Source organism: Cydia fagiglandana, chromosome 4 (assembly GCF_963556715.1).
Source record: "Cydia fagiglandana chromosome 4, ilCydFagi1.1, whole genome shotgun sequence".
Lineage (NCBI taxonomy): Eukaryota > Metazoa > Arthropoda > Insecta > Lepidoptera > Tortricidae > Cydia > Cydia fagiglandana.
Genome location: NC_085935.1, coordinates 2,909,620 through 2,928,885, shown reverse-complemented (window position 1 = coordinate 2,928,885; position 19,266 = coordinate 2,909,620). Strand labels below are relative to the sequence as shown.

Genomic DNA, 19,266 nt, shown 5'->3' with positions numbered 1-19,266 from the left:
TAAGCATCTTTTATTAACATTATATCATTACCAGCACAAAAAGAGCTGTTAAATTTCCTCAGTTCATAACTTTACCTACCAGGAAACAATTACGAAAGGGTTCTGTTTAAGTTGGTTAGTGTCCGAATGAGTTAAAATTGTTAATGATTTGGTAAGAATTGGTGGTTTAGATGTTTTTAAAACGGTTTCGTTTTCTGGAAAATTTAGTAATAATTTCTGAAGTAAAGCGTGTATTTTATATGGTTTTGAGTATCAGGAGAATTTAACTTTTTAACCGACTTCTTGTAAACGGCTACTATTGGGCTTAAATTATTGTTTTGTTAATGGGGGTGAGGTAGGTATACATATATCGCCAAGTTGATCTCGCCGGAGTCTATCGTACCTATAGTCTGTCAAGCCATTTCTGTCAGTAGAACAAAGCGGCAAATTAAAAAAAAAAATAGGCGCGAAGAGTAATCGTCACATAGAAAATTTCAATTTCACGCCTTTTCCAACTGACAAAGTTTGACCGGCTATACTTAGTACCTATACACTGGGTGTAAGAAACCACTAAAGAGTTAAAAAGAGTTTTTTTAGTTTACCTCCATCGATCTCGCTCCAGCCCTCTGCCTCTCCCTCTTGGGGTAGTCCTTGAAGACAGCGGGTGCAGAAGCTATGAAGACAGGCTAGGAGACGCGGTTCTGCTAATTCTTTGCGGCACAGCCCGCAATTCCATTGTTTCACTTCGTGTTTCTTTCTTTCCTGGTGGGAATAAAAGATAAGATAAGATAAGATAAGGTACTTATTAATAGAAACCCGCAAAAATTCGGAAATTTAAATTTTTTAATAATGCAGTACGGATATGATGGTCGTATTTGTCTACGTGACAGCGTGATAAAACGGTGTCCGTCTCTTTCTATCCCGCAGAGTTAAAGAGTGACAGTTGTTTTATCACGTTGATAAATGTGGATAAAGCGATCCATAATAGGCTTGCTGTAGGGGGTCGGCTCTTTATCATTTGTCACCATGCCTGTCACGTTCTAACAAATATGTACTTATCTAAGTGCGAAAGTGACGCATAGCATGACAGGCTCCTACCACTCCTACTTTAGCCAGCAATTATCTAAATCGCATACCATTTTATCAACTCTAAAATAAAAGCAATGTTCTTAGCGAGGTTGGATAAAATGTTCATTTTATTGCGTTGCGGTATCTGATCAGGCCGCGTAGCCAAGATGGCGATCGCTTACGCTCCGTAGCGATCGAAACGCAACTGTCACTGTCGCACTAATATGGAAGAGTGATAGAGAGACATAATGCTTTTCGTTGTCGAAGCGATAGCGATTGTAACCTTGGCTAGGCCGGCAGGCCGCGTAGCCAAGATGCCGATCGCTTACGCTCCCTAGCGATCGAAACTCAACTGTCACTGTCGCACTAATATGGAAGAGTGATAGAGAGACATGATGCTTTTCGCTGTCGAAGCGATAGCGATTGTAACCTTGGCTAGGCCAGCATACTCTTGAATGCAGTTTACTTTAGTGGTCTGCAATGTACCTAGAGTCTGTGCAGAAAGAGACTAACGTAAATTATTCTAGTCTAGATCCAGCTTTACCTTCACTTCTTTGTCCTCATAAGCCGACGTCCTCGGCGCAATGCTGTTGGGCCGTCGCAACGGACTGTTGCCTGCGCTGATGGACGACTGCTCGAACGACTTGCGCTTGTCCTTCTTCCGCGTAAAACTGCCGAAGATGTACAGAATACGATCCACTTCCATTTCATGTACGCGAAAAGGTTTTGGAAACTTTTTTACGTGGTTTTTTTCACATGCTTAAAATCCGAGAGTTTGAATTTTACTAAAATTGTTTTTTTTTTTAATAAATTTTCGTATGCGTACCATATGCGTACAATTCGATAGCTGTCTGATGTTTTTATTTTTATTTTAGCGCGATCGCTTTAAATTTCGTAAGGTATTCTTTAAATATCAGTAATTTTTAAAGTACCTAATTAAAATTTTTGTTGCGCTGGTTTAATTTTAGAGTTTTTTTTTTTAATTTATGGTTGTAATGTTGCCTGCCAAAATGAGTAAAAACTGAACACTAATACAAACTTTGACCGTTCAGTTAGTTTTCGATCTATTTGTACTATGTAAAAATAGCACAAACGTGCTTACTGCCGGCGCGGTGAGGGTAAACTAAATCCACGACTGAACAACGTCGACTGTGTGTGTCCAGATTTGATTGATGTTTACAAATTTATGGACTGTGAGTTCGTGAAACAGTTTGTATATGTGTTAAACTGCAGATTTCAGAATAGTCATAAATTTTGAAGTTTATTTAGTGTTTCAAACCCGGAATTTACTTAAACCAGCCTATGTCTGCTTTAAGCAATACGGTCCCATGCCCATGTTTTATGTGTCGTGTTATTTGTGTTAAGTAGGCATTTGAATTTAGATATAAGTAAGGTTGTTTTTCTTCAATATGCTCGGAAATGTTCACCTTACTGTAGCAAAAATAGTACGGGAAGTTCTTCGTTAATGTCAAACTCTAACTAAAAAACATCAAACTATCGCTGTCCTGTTCTAGCGGACGGGAAGTAAAAAAACACTACAGTAATAACTTATTACTGTAGTGTTTTTTACTTTTTAATAATAAAAAACGCAAACAGCCAATTATTATTGCCGCGAGCCGCTTCTACACGACCCGATCAGCTATCATTTCACGTGTATGATCGTGCGAATACTGCTTAATAAAATCAAAGATTATTTTTATATTTTTTTTAAATCTCATCCGTGTTCATAAAGCTTACATAGTTTGTCAAAGGACTTTCTCATTTCAAACATAGACAAAGAGAATCATACTATCTTTGTCTTACACTAGTACTAGCACCCAAAAGAAAAGGATGGGTGTAGTTTTCCTGGTTCTTACTGACTGAAAAGTTGGTTTGACAAACTATATTGCGCAATTATATTGAATGAACGAATATTGAATGGCAGAATAAGTTTGTGCCTTTAACTTTTAAAAATTAATTAAAGAGGGAAATTGTTTTTGACATTTTGGATGTGAAGGTTTGATTTGAGTGATGCTTGATGCTTAAATAATAATTATTTTAGCTTATTTCCTCGCATGTTTGGAGAAAAGCACTATATATGCCTCGGCAGGAATAGCAATTCGTGGATTCGTCTTCTTTGTCGGATTCCGCTTCGCGTCGTCCGACAAAATCGAAACTCATCCACGAATTGCCCTTTCCCGGCCTCTGCAATAATGTACTATTGAAGCTTAAACTGCTTGAATTTCCAGATGACGCCGCGTTTACTTAATGTAGTTAATAAAACATTAAACAACTGTACCGCTATTCGGAACCTAATAATAATATTGAGAATGGCAACCCTGTTGTCGGTCGTATTGTCCTTTTCTAGCATATACGTCCCTCTCTCTCCCACACTCCCACCACACAGCAGTTTGCTTTTTGGCGGTTGTCGCAAAAACAAATTTCCAACTCATTGGCTTGCTGTTTTTCCATCTGGAAGGTCGTGAAGCTAAACTGCTGGTGAGTTTTTGAATTGTACCCCAGTTTAGCTGACTATATTGAAAAACAGTTTCTAACGGCTTTTGCCGTTCGAAATAAATAATTAAAATTTAGTGTCCGTTAAACTATCTAGCAAATAAAAATGATCCGGAATAGTAATGTGTAAGTTTTCAAAGGCTGCCTGCGCGCACCGTGGCTATGCTAATGAAAATACTAAAACACATAATGGTAGAAAACACATCGAGCTGGTAAAGCGTGCACTTGTCACCATTAGAATTTAATTAATATTATACCTACATTAAGTCTCTTCAGAGTCTTATTACTTATTACTTTAAATCTTTGTGTGTCTATAATAACTGTTGAAATTAGGTATAACACTTAAATGGTGATGTGTGGAGGCATACCCTTCAGTTTTCAAGTGATTTGTGTTTTCGAATACGAAAGGATCGGATAGTTAATACGTGTTACGTAGAACCTACGTATTAAGGTAGAAGCTTATAGACGTGTAGGGTTTATCTGTCCAAGTATCTATCAGCAACTTGTCGGTTTATCCCGTTCCGGGTTAAATATAATATTGCAAAATGAATTTTTTGGTAATAAACTTGCTGATAAATAACGTGTACCCGCTTAGGAGTCGACGAAGCCCCGCTTCGCGGGGCTTCTATTTCCGCTCTGAGGGACACAAGGTAACGAACAAACCTACATCGCAAGAATTGCATTTATTTTTGTGGAAAGTGAGTACTTCGGCAGTACGTAAACTTAAGTCTGACTAGTTAAAGAGATATATTAGCATGGCTCTGCGCAAGAATGACATGGAAATCCTTAAGTATTTCACTCCTTATCAATTTACATCTCTCCAACTAGATCTTAGATTTTGAAAAAAAAAAAAAAAAAAAGGTTAAAATGTAGGTAGATAGGTATCTCTTTAAATAAATAACAGGTACTAACAGCTTAAAAGAACTCTTGCATGTAGTTGCTATATGTGCTTGTATTATTTTGGATTTGAATAACTTGATTATTCATTCTATATGTAACCATAGGTACATACAAGACGGTTCTTTAAGCCTACCTACCTACCTACATAAATAGTACCTACACTTGTAAACGTTTTAAATAAAATCGGAAGCCTGTGACTTGAAAGGGCATTAACAATATGGGAATATTTAGATTGATTCATTGACGAAGACGCATGGTTTGCTTCATAATTTCAAATTATATTCGCTAACTGTAGAGTTAAAGTTTAATCATGGCAAATCTCGTCACCGTGAATGACACTTTCTAAAAGTGCCTATTAAAGTAAATCCTTTCCCCTTGTCGAGCGAAGAACTCGCAACTAAGGGAATATTACCCATAAACATAAACTTCATTTGAATGATATTCTTAAGCTATGTCTGTTATGGTTCCACCTGCGTAAGGTGTGCCTAAGAGAATCTTTTATTCAGTCACAAACTAACGTCAAGTTATTTGTGATGATACCAATATGTTGTGTACCTATTTAAGCCTGCGCAAGGCTGCCATGTTTCCACCTGCGTAAGGTGTGCCAAAGAATCTTTGATTCATTCTCAAACTGATGTCAAGTTACTGATGATGATATTACAACCTATATAAGCCTGCGCAAGGCATGTCAGAAATTAAATGATATGGTCATAACACAGGCGAGCGAGTAGGCCACAATCATAAAAATATAACAAAGATGAATATGTAAATACCTCCTTTTGGACAAAGGACAAGTGAAAAGGGTTCTAACAAAATAATGTTCTGGGTAAAAATCAGTCGAAATAGGCTTCGTTATTCGAGGTTTCATTTTTGTTTACCAATCTATTTTAAGGGTCCCGGACACCCCATTGGCTAAACTCAAAATTGGAATAATTAACATTTCTAAAATTATAATATAATAGATATGAAATAACCTAAGATTCCAGGCCTATCTCGACTCATTTTTATTTTAAAGATGAAAAAATCTTTGCACCCTAATATAAAATTGTGGTCTAGAGACGCTAAGCCTCATAACGTTGGTGGCATAGATAATACTAAGAGATTTAGTCACCTAAATTCGACCATAAGCCCAGACAGAATATTGATATTTAGAATAAGGTGTGGTCAATCCTCCAAGGTCCAGATAATCTGTGGACTCTAATTAAATCAGGCTCACTTAAGCTCACGACACAACATAGCTTACGGTTCAATTCTGAAATAAGCTATGTTTAATATCACTGATGGTGTGAAAATAAAATTACAAGAGCACAAACAGCCTGCTCAAGGTGTACAAAGGGTTCCGTTTAGCGGCCCTATGAATATCTAAAAACTTTTGAAGTCTATGCCTGCTATGACAGACTAGAAATTAATATAAATTATATTTGCCTCGAGAGCACTAGTCTTTCAGTTAACATTTTTACGAGTACCTACCTATGTAGGTAGCCATAACCAAGGTTAGGTACCTATTTAATTATTATATCCCTGACTGGCATGGTATAGGAAAATTGTCATGTGCTGCACAAGCATGTTGGAAATAAAAATGTACAAAACTGACCTAACGGGGCGTTTATGAATGATTTATTTTACACCCTTATGTCTGCCTTGTGAACCTTGAGGATTCGAACCACCTTGATCGTAAGTGCTCCTATGCACAGATTAAGTTTATTTTAAACTACCCATGCACTAATCTCAAAGGCACGTGCTTCTATGCACGGACCAAATATTGTTATCACTTAATTCACTTATCATTATTCGTCATAGTTTGATACTATACGTTTAACAAATGTACCCACCGTGGAATGTAATGTACCCAGTCACAAGGTTTTTAATAAACAGTGACTTAATGGTTTGCACGAACGATTCTAGTATAACTTCTGGGCGGTCACGTCTAGGGCATGACCCTCTAGTTCTCAATTTATACAAAATTATAGCATTGCGATACTGTTTGCTTTGCACAATGTGAAACAGCAGCAAGCCTTGCGAAAAGGCGAAGCTATTTTGAAAGGCGAGTACTTTTCAAAAATACATTGTAATATATATAAATATGTTTTTGTCGTGGAACAAGTACACCCAAACAAATGCAGTCATTTATTATAATATGTTGGCAAAACTCTGCAAAAGAGTTATATAGTCTGTCTGTACAGTGTAACTTGAAGGCATCAATGCACATGAATCTCTTGAAACATGGTGGATCAATTAATTTACACCCCGTCTGTGTCTTGCTCCTATTACCAAATCCACAAGTTAAGGACCTCAACCTATATATAGGTACCCTTCTTGCTCGAGACCTGTAAAAAATGTACACAATAATTTCATGCAGTCAAGTGTCGGAAAACTAGATCCACACACTTAGCGATATCGTGACTATATATCCAAGAACTCTGTATATTGCCTCCCAGGAGGCGGGATGTTATTAGACTAACCTATATAGTAGGTAGTAGGCCAGAGATATAGTATACAAAAGTACACTGGCCCAAATTAAGTAATATTATATTTCAGAATATAAAATAATTTACAATCTTGCTAATATTGAAATATAAACAAGTAACAATTATCCTTAGTTCATAAGGAGGATAAGTATACCTAAATATCTAATAGATTCGACAAAGTGTTGATTCTAGCATTGGATAAAATAGGTCCCTCTTAAAGGGCCTCTGCGCTGTGGCTTTGGGGCCACAGGCGCCCGGCAAATGGTCGGGAACCCCCTGGTTTCCCACAGCAAATAATGTAAAATCACGAAATAAGCACATAAATTTGTATTTCGGTTAAAAGCACCTATGCGATGAGCTAGGGTTTCGAATTAAGTATCTGATTCCTTATAATTTACACACTGAATAGAGAAAACTGAATATTCAGAATTAAGCAATGTCTATGAATAGTTTACAGAAATTAAGCCACTTTAGCGGTCAGAACCAATAAAGTTTTAAGGCTTATGTCTACCAGTAGGCACCAGATAAAGTAAACCACTAAGAAACTACTCTTACTACATATATACAAATTATTGAGTAAAATTAAGGTTATGATAGCTAAACATGAATTTAATTAGAATGACTCTGCAAATATTATTGATAAAGTTCTGTGGCAATTCTACACAAGAACACCACAAAGCGTCATAACTAGTGCCACAGCGCAGTGAACAATGAGTGTTGTGGCTTAAGCTCTCATAGTACCTAACCTTCACACTTTTAAGTAAGGTTTATTTATGTATGTACAGTGACTTGCGTTCTCGTTAGTAAAGCATATAAAAGGGTTAAATGCATTTTATAGCTATAACTATAACCTATAACCAAGTATATGGCTTACAGTCATTAAATAAATTTAGTGATTCCCTATGACATTTGAATAAGTACCTAATTTTATTAACTCTGTTTGTGGTGATAGTGATATAACGAATAATTAAAATATTCGTCTACCTAATCCCGAGGGATTCTGGAAATAAGAAAGGTCCTGTCCTTGTTATATTCCTGCAACTGCTTACTTTACTATTATAGATAATTATTATCAAATTTGATAAGAATTGCGACTTATAAATAAAAACTACTCTAGTACGTTATTATTTTTATCTTTTCATACTTGAATTACATTACTCCTTATAACAGATGTTGTATGCTCTTTGAAGAGTAGACTGACTTATCACATCTTCTTTTACCTAGTTTTCACATACCTACATTTAAGTAATTAAGTATAGCACCCTTGTGGTGACTCACTTATTCTTTTTGAACATTTATAAGTACATTAAGTACGTATATAAAATGTTAAGTTAATATCATAATCATAATATAATGGAATATCAAATTGTATGCTTTACTAAATACCTCTCTCCTCACAGGTGTTAAAATAAAGGGTGTACTGCATAATTAATTAAACACTCATAATATAATAAAATTACATATACATAATAAGTACATGTATAATCACATTGGCTTGGCGTCTTCCCACCACCAGGCGATAACAAACACGTCTCAATATTATTATTAGGTTCCGAATAGCGGTACAGTTGTTTAATGACAGCGTTTTACACAAAAATAAAACGCTAATTAAATAACTTACCCTATTCGGAACCTAAAGTTTTAATCCTGCCTGGTGTAAATATGTATAATTTTGAGACAATGAGTTGGAAATTTGTTTTTGCGACAACCGCCAAAAAGCAAACTGCTGTGTGGTGGGAGTGTGGGAGAGAGAGGGACGTATATGCTAGAAAAGGACAATACGACCGACAACAGGGTTGCCATTCTCAATATTATTATTAGGTTCCGAATAGGGTAAGTTATTTAATTAGCGTTTTATTTTTGTGTAAAACGCTGTCATAAATAATTATACAAATTGTGCAAACAACCATTTTCCTGTAAGGTAACTTTTTTTTTCTAGGTAATCTGGGTTCTATTGGTTCTAAATATGTATTATAAATAATTAAAATAAGTTCGGAAATGAGCAATGACTTTGAGTGTTAAACGAGTCTTAATAAAGCCATGTCCCTATCTCCTTAGAGGGTAAAATATATGAACAAGTTAAAACGGTTAATTATATTGTATTTTTGTACAACCAACCACCCCTGTCATTCCTCATTTCCTGACAATTTGAGGGGTTGCTTAAGATGGATGCGGTTTAGTTGGAGATATCGTGTAAAAATATAACCATCAATTTAAGTTGTGACGTACGCAAGTTGTAACTTAGAGCGTAGTATATTTATGAATTAGTTATGAATTAGTTACTTTAGGCATAGACAATTTTAAATTTGGGTCAAAAACGTTCGACAAAACTTGCGTCTTTTCTGTAGACATTATGAAAGTTAATGATTTTAATACATTTTATTGATCTTTATTCATCATTGTTGTTAGGCTAGGGTTTTTATAATATGAATATACATTTTATTCTCACTTTATTTATTTTTCGTCTTAGGTTAGGTATTTTTATAATATGAATATAAAAGTAAAATATAAAAACACTTACAAAACAATAAAAATACATATAAACACATTATAAAAAACCTAACCTAGGGTGCCGCCAGCAGCGGGGCAAGGCCCAAGCTACCGGTGGTCAGGGCTGCAGAGAGAGGAACCGACGTACTATCCGCGCCGTGTCCAAGATCTTACGTACATTTTATTATTATTATGGTTATTTTATTTTGGGGCTTTTAATTTTCATAGCATTTAATAAGTAAAAAGTTATATGCCTACATTCTACAAGGATCTACCAAGAAAATTAGGACTTTATTTTATAATAATTGATATCGCATAAAGCTCATACTTTTTTTGCTCTTATGGCGAAAAGGTTGCCGCTTATTTGCCCTCATTCATTATTCAGAGGTGTTTGAATCGGCCTAAAGTGACATTAATATTGGTATCATAATTTTAAGACATTAACACGCTTCCTGGTTTTTGCGTAAAAAATTCAAGTGTAATAAACACTTTTAAGCTTAGTACAAAATACCTACAAAGTAAGTTTTTGGATGATTTCCACATCACGTCTTTACGATTTAAAACACATCATAGGTAGGTACGGTCGGTGCCCCAACTTAAATACCCAATTTACCAGACTAATTATAGAAAAGTGGATACTTATTAGTGTAGTAAACGAAGCAAGTTGTTGTATGGAGATGAAATTTTGCTTGGTTATTGTATAGCGTGAGCCGAAACTAAGATTATAAATATCCAAAAAAAAAACCGGCCAAGTGCGAGTCTGACTCGCGTTTCTAGGGTTTAGGGTTCCGTACATAATTCCGACTCACGCTTGACTGCACATTTCTAATAGGTTTTCCTGTCATCTATAGGTAAAGAACTATTTTGTGTATTTTTTTCAAAATTTTAGACCCAGTAGTTTCGGAGATACAGGGAGAATGGTAATTTTTTGGCTATTTGTATTTTCTTAAATAACTTCGAACCTATGTATTTTTAAAATATACAAAAAATATGTCCATATTTGGGTTACTAATTTACATATGTGTACCAAATTTCAACTTAATTGGTCCAGTAGTTTCCGAGAAAATAGGCTGTGACAAATAGACAGACAGACGCACGAGTGATCCTATAAGGGTTCTTTTTTTTTCGTTTTGAGGTACGGAACCCTAAAAACACTCCTAAGTTAGGTATTTATACGTAAACATACAAATCTGTTTATTTATTTAACCGAGTAATTCCTCCGTCCGAAATTTTTTTACCAAATAAGTTATTGGTATTTCTGCTGGGATTTTTTTTATTGTTATGTCATATATTGTTGCAATACGTTACATGAATATTTCCGGTGGAGACGAAAGATTGAACGGAGCATTTTTCCGTAAAAAGATATTAACGATTTAAGACTTTAGGTATTTACTTAGATACTATTACTATTATTCTTTGGATACTTATACAATACTTTTTATTTATTGATATTTTATCATACTGTAAAGTTTTTTCTGGCTGAGGAATTACTGCGGGGTCCACTACCTTTATTTACTACACTATATGTTACTGTAGGTAGTGTAGGTACATCCTCGATTTCCTGAGTTATCCCTAATTTTGCGTTTGATAGTTACATTTACAGTTTGCACATGCGAAGTTCAAACAACTCAAAAGGAAATCAACTCCATATCGATTGTAAACTTGCTTGTGCGCATGTTTGTTTGCAGGTATTTCCGCAATTGAATTTGTTTATGGGAAACAGTCGCGCGTTGGGCTTATGCGGGTTGGGGATTGGGGAAGTAATGTACGAGAGTTTGGTAGATAGTTATATTAATTCTCATATCATACACAAATATTTTTTAAACGTGCTACGAGTTTACCTACCTATAAGGCAAACTACAAATAGTTAAAATATAAAATACTAGAGATCTATTGAAACTCTATATCTAGGTATAGGTATTTGGATTTATTTATAGTTAATTTATTACTTTTTTTGCCAGGAAAAATAAATAACTCCATGTTAGTAGAAAAATATGGCTGAAAAATGTAGGTGCGAAGGGTCTATCGCCTAAATAACCCAATTTTGAATTTCGCGCCTTTTTCTACTAACAAATTAGTTTGCCAGACTTTTTTAGTTTCCATAAACACTGAAATAATATACAAACACAAACAAGAAATGGAAGTTTTAACACGATCAAAACATAAACAACACTATTTACCAATGAAAAGACATCCCGCTATAAATACGCCATTACAAAACGGTGTATAAATATTTAGGCGTAATTCTTTTGTAGAAATAAATAGAGCGCTGGCCTAATTCTAACTGCAATGGCGGCAAGAATTGGCGGGAAAACGAATGTCAGTGCTATTTCGCGCGCGCGCCCGCGGACGGTGATGGCGGATCGGGAACTGAAATTCGGACGATGCGATTTACCTTTTAACGGTAAATTATTGTTGCCACTTTGAAGTCAATTTTCAGAATCGATCAATATTGAACAAAGTCAATGGAAATGTCGGCGTTCAAAATAAAATTCATATCTAAAGAGCGGGCAACCTTAGATATTGTTGATACCTATAATTTGCTCCGATTAAGTGATAGCTGTATTTTTAACCCTTTATACATACTGATATTTAGGACTTTAAAAAAGCCTCGAGGCTTATTTCGTGCTTTTTTTTAAATCTGGACCAATAAATGACTAAGCAGATGCAATCAGTCGTGTCATTAGTTATGTCTCCCGCAAGTCCCGCACTAATTGGTGCCTTTGGTGCGCGTGAGATGCCTAATGACATCAATAAATTATGAAAACAGAATCGGCCTCGATCACTTTTTAACCCCCGACGCAAAAAAGGGGTTTTATACATTTGACGCCAAATGCCGGTCTGGCAAAGTAGCTCTCAAACGTATGGATCGATTTCGATGCTGTTTTTTACGTGAAAGTGAAGTTTCCTTGCGGTGACTCTTAGCCATGTTTGATAAAACTAGATTCAGCAGTTTAAAGAGTAAGTATCAGCTCTTTTCCAAAATTTTTGGCATTAAATGGTTTAATATGTGAGCAATAAACTATTCTTATTCTTATTCTTAAAATCTTATGGGATTTTTAACATTTTAATTTAATAGTTGTTTTATTATGCTAATATATGTATACCTACTGGGTCAAGCAGATCTTGTCAGAAGAAAAAGGCGGCAAATTTGAAAAATGTAGGCGCGAAAGGATATCGTCCCATAGAAAATTTGAATTCCGCACCTTTTTCTACTGACAAGATTTGCTTGACCATCTATATATGTATATACCTAGTGTATTTTTTTACAGTCCGTTTCCGCAATGAAACGACATTTCAAAACCATGTCAAAACACGCATGTTGACACAACGGCCATACAAATAAATCGATTGAGCGCGCTCCGCTTGATCCATTTCCGCCGAACAATAAACCTGCACGGTGACCCATGCGATACTAATCCTATTAATTCGGAGAGAATTTGGCTTCTCTGGGTGATTTCCTATAGATAATAGTTACTTATTAGTTTCATTTCACAAGGGGCAAACTTGTTGGTATACATCTGGTATGCATATTAAAACCTGAGCAAGCAAAAGGGTCATAGCGACTCGCTATGCTCAATGTTCAATTTTTGACCCTTTCGCTTGCTCAGGTAGCGAGTATGTGGTACGATGGAGATATCCAACTATTCCCTTAGATCTTTACAAGATAGTTGGTTTGGTTTCAATCGGGATGCGATGACAAATTATTTTTTCGTGTTTGGGCGGCGTTCCTCAATGTACGGTAACGGAGCGGCAGCTACTGTCCACGACGGTTCATAACATATCACCCTTAACCACTTTACGAGTTATCGTCCGGGATGCGATGTCCGACAAAATTTGCGCTGACCCGCGGTCTATAACGCCTGATTACATTAATAACGCTTTTTTCCTTCCACTTTACCAAGAGAAATTAAACTTTAACGTCGTAAAGATAGGGTTCATTTTATTTATTTACTATTATGATAGGACTTTTTCCCCTTGTAAATAAAATTCTTGGTGTTATACATATTGTGAATTTTACATATTGCAACGCAGTATTTTCTAGATTTCTATTATACATGGAAAATATGTACCTATTTGAATAACAAACAAAGAATATAATACTCACCTCACGAGCCTCTCGATAACAAAACACAAAACAAATGTGCGATATTAAATTTTAGTATGGCAACATTATCATGCAGTCAGTGTCATATTTGTGGAATGGAATGTGACAGTTTGCGACTGGTAGTGTAGTGTATACATACATAGAAGCTGCATTAAAAATAGAAAATTAGTGTTATTATTCGTATTAATTCACGAATAAAGTATGTCACTCAGATCCCATCTCTGCTAGCGTCCGATCCTCACTCAGTTTCCCACCAACCATGTTGAACGTGCATAAATTATGGCTTGTCTCATGCCTATGTGTTATTGCAATCGTAATTTTATATTTCCAGACAGAAATAGCCCGTTTAGAAGACAGTTATCGTCGTCTGGGTATGTAATGAATGTGCTATTTGAATGTAGAGTATCAAGCTCGCTCTAAATACACGTTTTCATTGTTTTTTCGCAGAATACAAGATCTCGCAGACGCACGTAGATTCGCGTCAGTTTTTTACGAAAACTGTGCCGAATGACGGTGAAGACTTGGTGGTTATATACAATAGGGTGCCGAAGACTGGTTCGACGAGTTTCGTGGGTGTAGCTTATGATTTATGCAAGAAGAACCACTTTAAAGTGCTGCATATAAACATAACTGCTAATATGCATGTGATGTCTTTGAACAACCAGTACAAGTTTGCGCAGAACGTCACGAAGTGGCAGGAGATCAAGCCAGCTCTGTACCATGGGCATATGGCGTTTCTCAACTTTGAGAGGTCTGTATAGTTTTGCAATTTTTCTTTTCAATTTTGTTTTCTCGACACATACCTTAACTCATTAACAAAATAAATAAATAAATATTATAAGACATCTATACACAAATTGAATCTCAAGAAGGCTTGTGTTGTACCCAAACAAAGATATATATTATATACAAAATACTTAAATTTCTAGAACAAACAGTACCCATGACTGAGGATATCTGTGTTCATATGCAAATAAATGCCCTTACCGAGATTCAAATACAGGACCATGTGCTTGGCAAAGAATAGAAACCTATGGAGGAACCTGGTCTGCAACAGCCTTCTGTTGAAGATGTCCTTACATAACCTGTAGCCGCCCATACGTCAAAACTTTGCCAAGCAAAATGAAATTTTATTTTGTCAACACAAAGTTCAAATTAGAATGGAACAGGAGACCTTTTTATAGGTCTCTGGGCGGCTAGAGGATAATGTCACAATCCTCAGTATTGAGGGCCCGACTGAAGAAGAGAAGAAATATTATGCTATGATAGGACTGACTATTGTGTGCGTGACAAGTGATGATTTTGAATATAATAATGCTCTGTATTGATATTGTAAGATCATATAAATATAAGATATCAAGTAACTCATTTGTATACAAATGACCTATAAAGTCTAATGCAATTATGATAACATTGATAACAAATTAGGCCAGTTAAATTTAAGTCATTAAATCATATTTACATTATATTGTGTATGTATATAATGTACAATGATTAACATAGATAACAGTATTAATTAACCAACAATTTTGCTAAATATTCAGTAGGTTTATTTCTGAATTTATTTAACCCCTAATCAGGAATAGCAACAATTTAAAATGAAGCCTCTTGCATTCCAATTTTTTATTGCATGTTATTCTTGCATTCCTTGAATGGATGTGCATTCCTTGTGTCCCTTTTAGGATTAAAATCTCATCCATCTGAAGGCCTGTCTCCATATTGCGCGGCAAACTATTGAACATTGGTTCGCGAGGCAGCCGCGCGCAATGGATACCGGGTTGGCTCGCGAGCCAACACAATCAGTTCGAGTTGGCTCGCGAGCCAACCTGGTATCCATCGCGCGCGGCTGCCTCGCGAGCCAATGTTCGATAGTTTGCCGCGCAATATGGAGACAGGCCTTTAAACATTGGTTTGATCTGAGTGTTAACTCAGTTATTTCCAGCATAAAAAATACCTATGATATTTTTGCAGGTGACTGTATACGAAAAGTGCCATGGCTACTTTATGAGTAAATTCATCACTCGCATTTCAAAGCATCTAAAAATATCTGATTCAATTTTACAAGCTTTTATTTAGTTTCACCTGACCGTTGTCTGTCTGTGTGTAATCAAATCTTGCAAGTTAAATTTGATCCACCTCCCTGTTTCCGATTGAGCCGAAATTTTGCATGCATGTAAATCGGATGACAATGCAATATTATGGTACCATCAAGCTGATCTGATGATGGAGACAGGAGGTAACCATGTGATGTGAACTCTGTGACGAAACAACGCAACCTAATTTTATTGTATTAGGGGTTTTTAGAATTGTCTCGATGAGTATTAGTTGTCTGTCGTAAGAAAAGTACAGTCAGTGATAAAAGCTTGTACCAAAAATGGAATTTTTGCCAAAGACTTATTATTAGTAGAGCCATAATATTTCTTCACATTTCATTTTGTAACATATTGCAAACGACTGTGTCCTACCTAATACCATTTCAGCCTATACTGTAACTGATTTTCATTATTTCCATTTACAGGTTAGGAACCGCATCAAAGCCAGTGTATATAAATTTAATAAGACGGCCGTTGGACAGACTGGTCTCCTATTACTACTTCTTGCGGAACGGGGACAACTTTAGACCGCATCTGGTTCGGAAGAAACATGGCGATAAGATGGTTAGTTTTAGGGAGTCATCCTAGGCATAGAGAAAATAATACATAGAGCGCTCACTCCATACATCAGTTTTGGTACCAAAAAGACTAATATTTTCATAGTCGACATCTAGCATCGAGTAGCGGAATTATCAGCACTGCTAAGTAGCAGTAGTAGTACTGTCAAGTGACAATAGATGTAGCACCGACCGGAAAGTCTAATGCTCAACAACATAAGACTTGTGATGACACTTAACCCTTTGTAAGGCATGAGGGTGTCAGGAATTATGCAAAATTGAACTATATCACTTTGAAATAAAGTTCAAAATCAGGTGGGAAATATATTCCCTCCGCCTTATAGCTTAAATGACAGACAGACAGATGTGAATTAAATGTTAATATTTTCCTTTTTTATTGTGGGACGTACCACATTACTATAATATATAAATTGTAAATACGGATGTCAATCACAATGAAAAAATCAACGATGATCAACCCTGGCCAATCCAACACGGGACTCGAACCCACATCCTTGGATTGTCAGTCCAATGTGTTGATCATCGTTAATTTTTTAATTGTGATTGACATCTATGTTTACAATTTATACATGTGAATGACATTCAATGAAGACTGCATTATTGTTGCTTTACTAATATTTGTTCGTGATCAAGTATCAATATTTGTTCTTGATCAAGTATCAATATTGTTTTGTTTACAGACGTTCGATGAGTGCGTGGAGCGCGGCCAGCCGGATTGCGACCCTAATAATATGTGGCTGCAGGTGCCATTCTTCTGTGGCCACGCCGCGCAGTGCTGGTGCGTTTTCTTTACTGATCAGTAGATTTGTACATAAACAAGCAACTTCGTCCATGTAGATCTTTAACTCTATCCTCCTAAGGCCCAGCTATATACTATTGAAAAATCCAAAATTTGGCACTGAAATTTGAACCTACTATAGGTAGGTGGGTGAATCAACTTTTTCTTGTCACTAGTTGCCATGGTTACGGTCTCCTGGGTCACTCTTAAAATACTAGTTATTTCGTATTTAAATGAGCCAACTTTGAAATAAAGTGCAAAATCAGGTGGGAAATATATTCCCTCTGCCTTATAAAGGCTTAACACATTTGATGATATTAACTGTCTGAACAGTCACCTCCTCACACTTAAACTGATGAACCGATTTAGGTGAAATTTGGTATGGAGATAGTTTGAGTCCCGCCGGAAAAACGAAATAGTTAAAGTTTTCATCATGGCAATCGTCACTTAAGGGGGGAAGGACTAACCCCCTTATTCATAAACGCGCTACAAACCTCAATTGGCGAATAATCGTTTGTCTTTATCTGTCATTTTGACTTATGTATTTGTAAGAAAGGGATAAAACATAATTTGACTAAATCAGGCTCGTAAAGTTTTATGAATAACGGGGTAAGGTAAATCTGTCCAGACTCAGTCCTTGACAGAAACTATTCAAACCTCTAGCCGCCCAGAGACCTATAAAAAGGTCTCCTGTTCCATTCTAATTTGAACTTTGAGTACACAAAATAAAATTTCATTTTGCTTGGCAAGGTTTTGACGTATGGGCGGCTAGAGGTTAATATGTACAGTCGCCGTCAGATATATCGGAGCGGCCGAGGTGCTCACAAATATCTGAACACGCCTCTGTTGTCAGGGCGTTAGAGTGCGTGTTCATATATTTTTGAGCACCTCGGCCGCTCCCATATATCTGATGGCGACTGTACACAAAATTTACATACTAGCCCTTTCTTTATAAATCACACATTATTTATTCAACTATTCTTACAGGAAACCAGGTAACCGCTGGGCTCTAGAGCAAGCGAAACACAACCTGATGAACCACTACCTCCTAGTAGGGGTCACAGAAGAAATGCTCGACTTTATAACAGTACTCGAAGCCACCCTACCTCGTCTCTTCAAAGGCGCCACAGAACACTACCTTAACAGCAACAAATCACATCTACGACAAACAAGTTCAAAAATAGAACCAACAAAAAAAACCATAGACACAATACAAAAGTCTATGGTCTGGAAAATGGAGAACGAACTCTATGAATTCGCGATCGAACATTTCAAATTTGTAAAAAGAAAAATACTCCTGCGTGAAACGAATAGCGTCGACCAGATTTTTTTCTACGAGAAAATACGGCCGAAATGAAACTCTAATAGTAAGGTGTTATAGTTCAATTTCTCTTGTAGTCCTCTGACAAATTTATATTTGCCGGTGGCGGCGGAGTTTAAAAGACTGTTGCAGTGAAGATAGTATGAGATGGTGATGCTTCGTGATTTTTACGGCCGCAAAGGTAATTTTGTAATGCTTTAATTAGTACCACGTTTATAACTTTTATAAGATATACCTATGTAGAAATCTCTATCCACTCGAATTAAGTATATAATGTACTTAATTATAGTCCGAGTGATTGCCTCGAGGAAAATATTTAGTTTTCGTTAGTACTTAGTCGCTTTATATTTTTCTTAATTTATTTTTTAAAGGTAAAAGGTATATTGCCTGCTAATATATGTCACTTCAAATTTAACTACCCTACTCATAAGTAGTCCAAATGATTGTAGCCGCAGTTATGTTATGAAACATACAGCGCCATCTAATTCAGCTATCTTGGGATATTATTTCACACTACTTAACATCTCAGTTCCTTTTGTCTTGTAAAATTTCTATTTACTCTTTTTTTTAGCAAATATGTTTAGTATGAGCAACATTTTTGTATGAGATTCCTCAAAAAAGGAGCGTACAGGCTGTAGTTGCAGGCGTCCATAGGCTACGGTGACTGCTTACTATCAGGCGGGCCGTATGCTTGTTTGCCACCGACATGGTAAAAAAAAGGGGATTAAGACGAAAGGCGACCATAGCGTCATAGGGTCCAGGGAGGAAAATTGGGACTAAGTTTGTATGGGGAAGCGGTCTTCCACTATCGTCTTCAAAGGGCAGTTTAGTTATTGACAAATTATTGCAGGCGATTTCTAATTTATGACAGAAACATATACCGTCAACCGGGGTGGATAGGGGTGGCTGGGGTGAATAGGGACAAAACGTAAAATGTGATTTACCTGACAATTTCTTAAAAAGCGGCCAAGTGCGAGTCGGACTCGCCCA

At 36.3% G+C, this 19,266-nt stretch overlaps 2 protein-coding genes across 3 annotated transcripts in view; one reads left to right on the top strand and one right to left on the bottom strand.

Annotated features, from left to right (window-relative positions):
* LOC134663476 (E3 ubiquitin-protein ligase TRIM45) overlaps positions 1–11,790 on the bottom strand; it is a 41,307-nt gene extending 29,517 nt beyond the window's left edge. The window contains exons 1-3 of one of the 2 annotated variants that reach the window (XM_063519846.1): positions 11,579–11,790; positions 1,592–1,718; positions 582–741 (exon numbers count right to left, since the gene is read on the bottom strand). In XM_063519846.1, coding sequence (XP_063375916.1) covers positions 582–741; positions 1,592–1,718; positions 11,579–11,592 — 301 coding nt within the window. In that variant the 5' untranslated portion in view covers positions 11,593–11,790. Of the gene's footprint in view, positions 1–581; positions 742–1,591; positions 1,835–11,578 lie in introns of those variants that run through there. The other variant, XM_063519845.1, reaches the window with a different exon arrangement.
* Positions 11,791–13,607: 1,817 nt separating this feature from the next.
* LOC134663477 (heparin sulfate O-sulfotransferase) lies at positions 13,608–18,894 on the top strand. Its single transcript, XM_063519848.1, has 5 exons — positions 13,608–13,877; positions 13,954–14,257; positions 16,025–16,163; positions 16,858–16,955; positions 17,943–18,894. Exons 1-5 carry the CDS (start codon positions 13,766–13,768, stop codon positions 18,310–18,312), a joined length of 1,023 nt encoding a protein of 340 aa, XP_063375918.1. The 5' UTR covers positions 13,608–13,765; the 3' UTR covers positions 18,313–18,894.
* Positions 18,895–19,266: the final 372 nt, after the last annotated feature.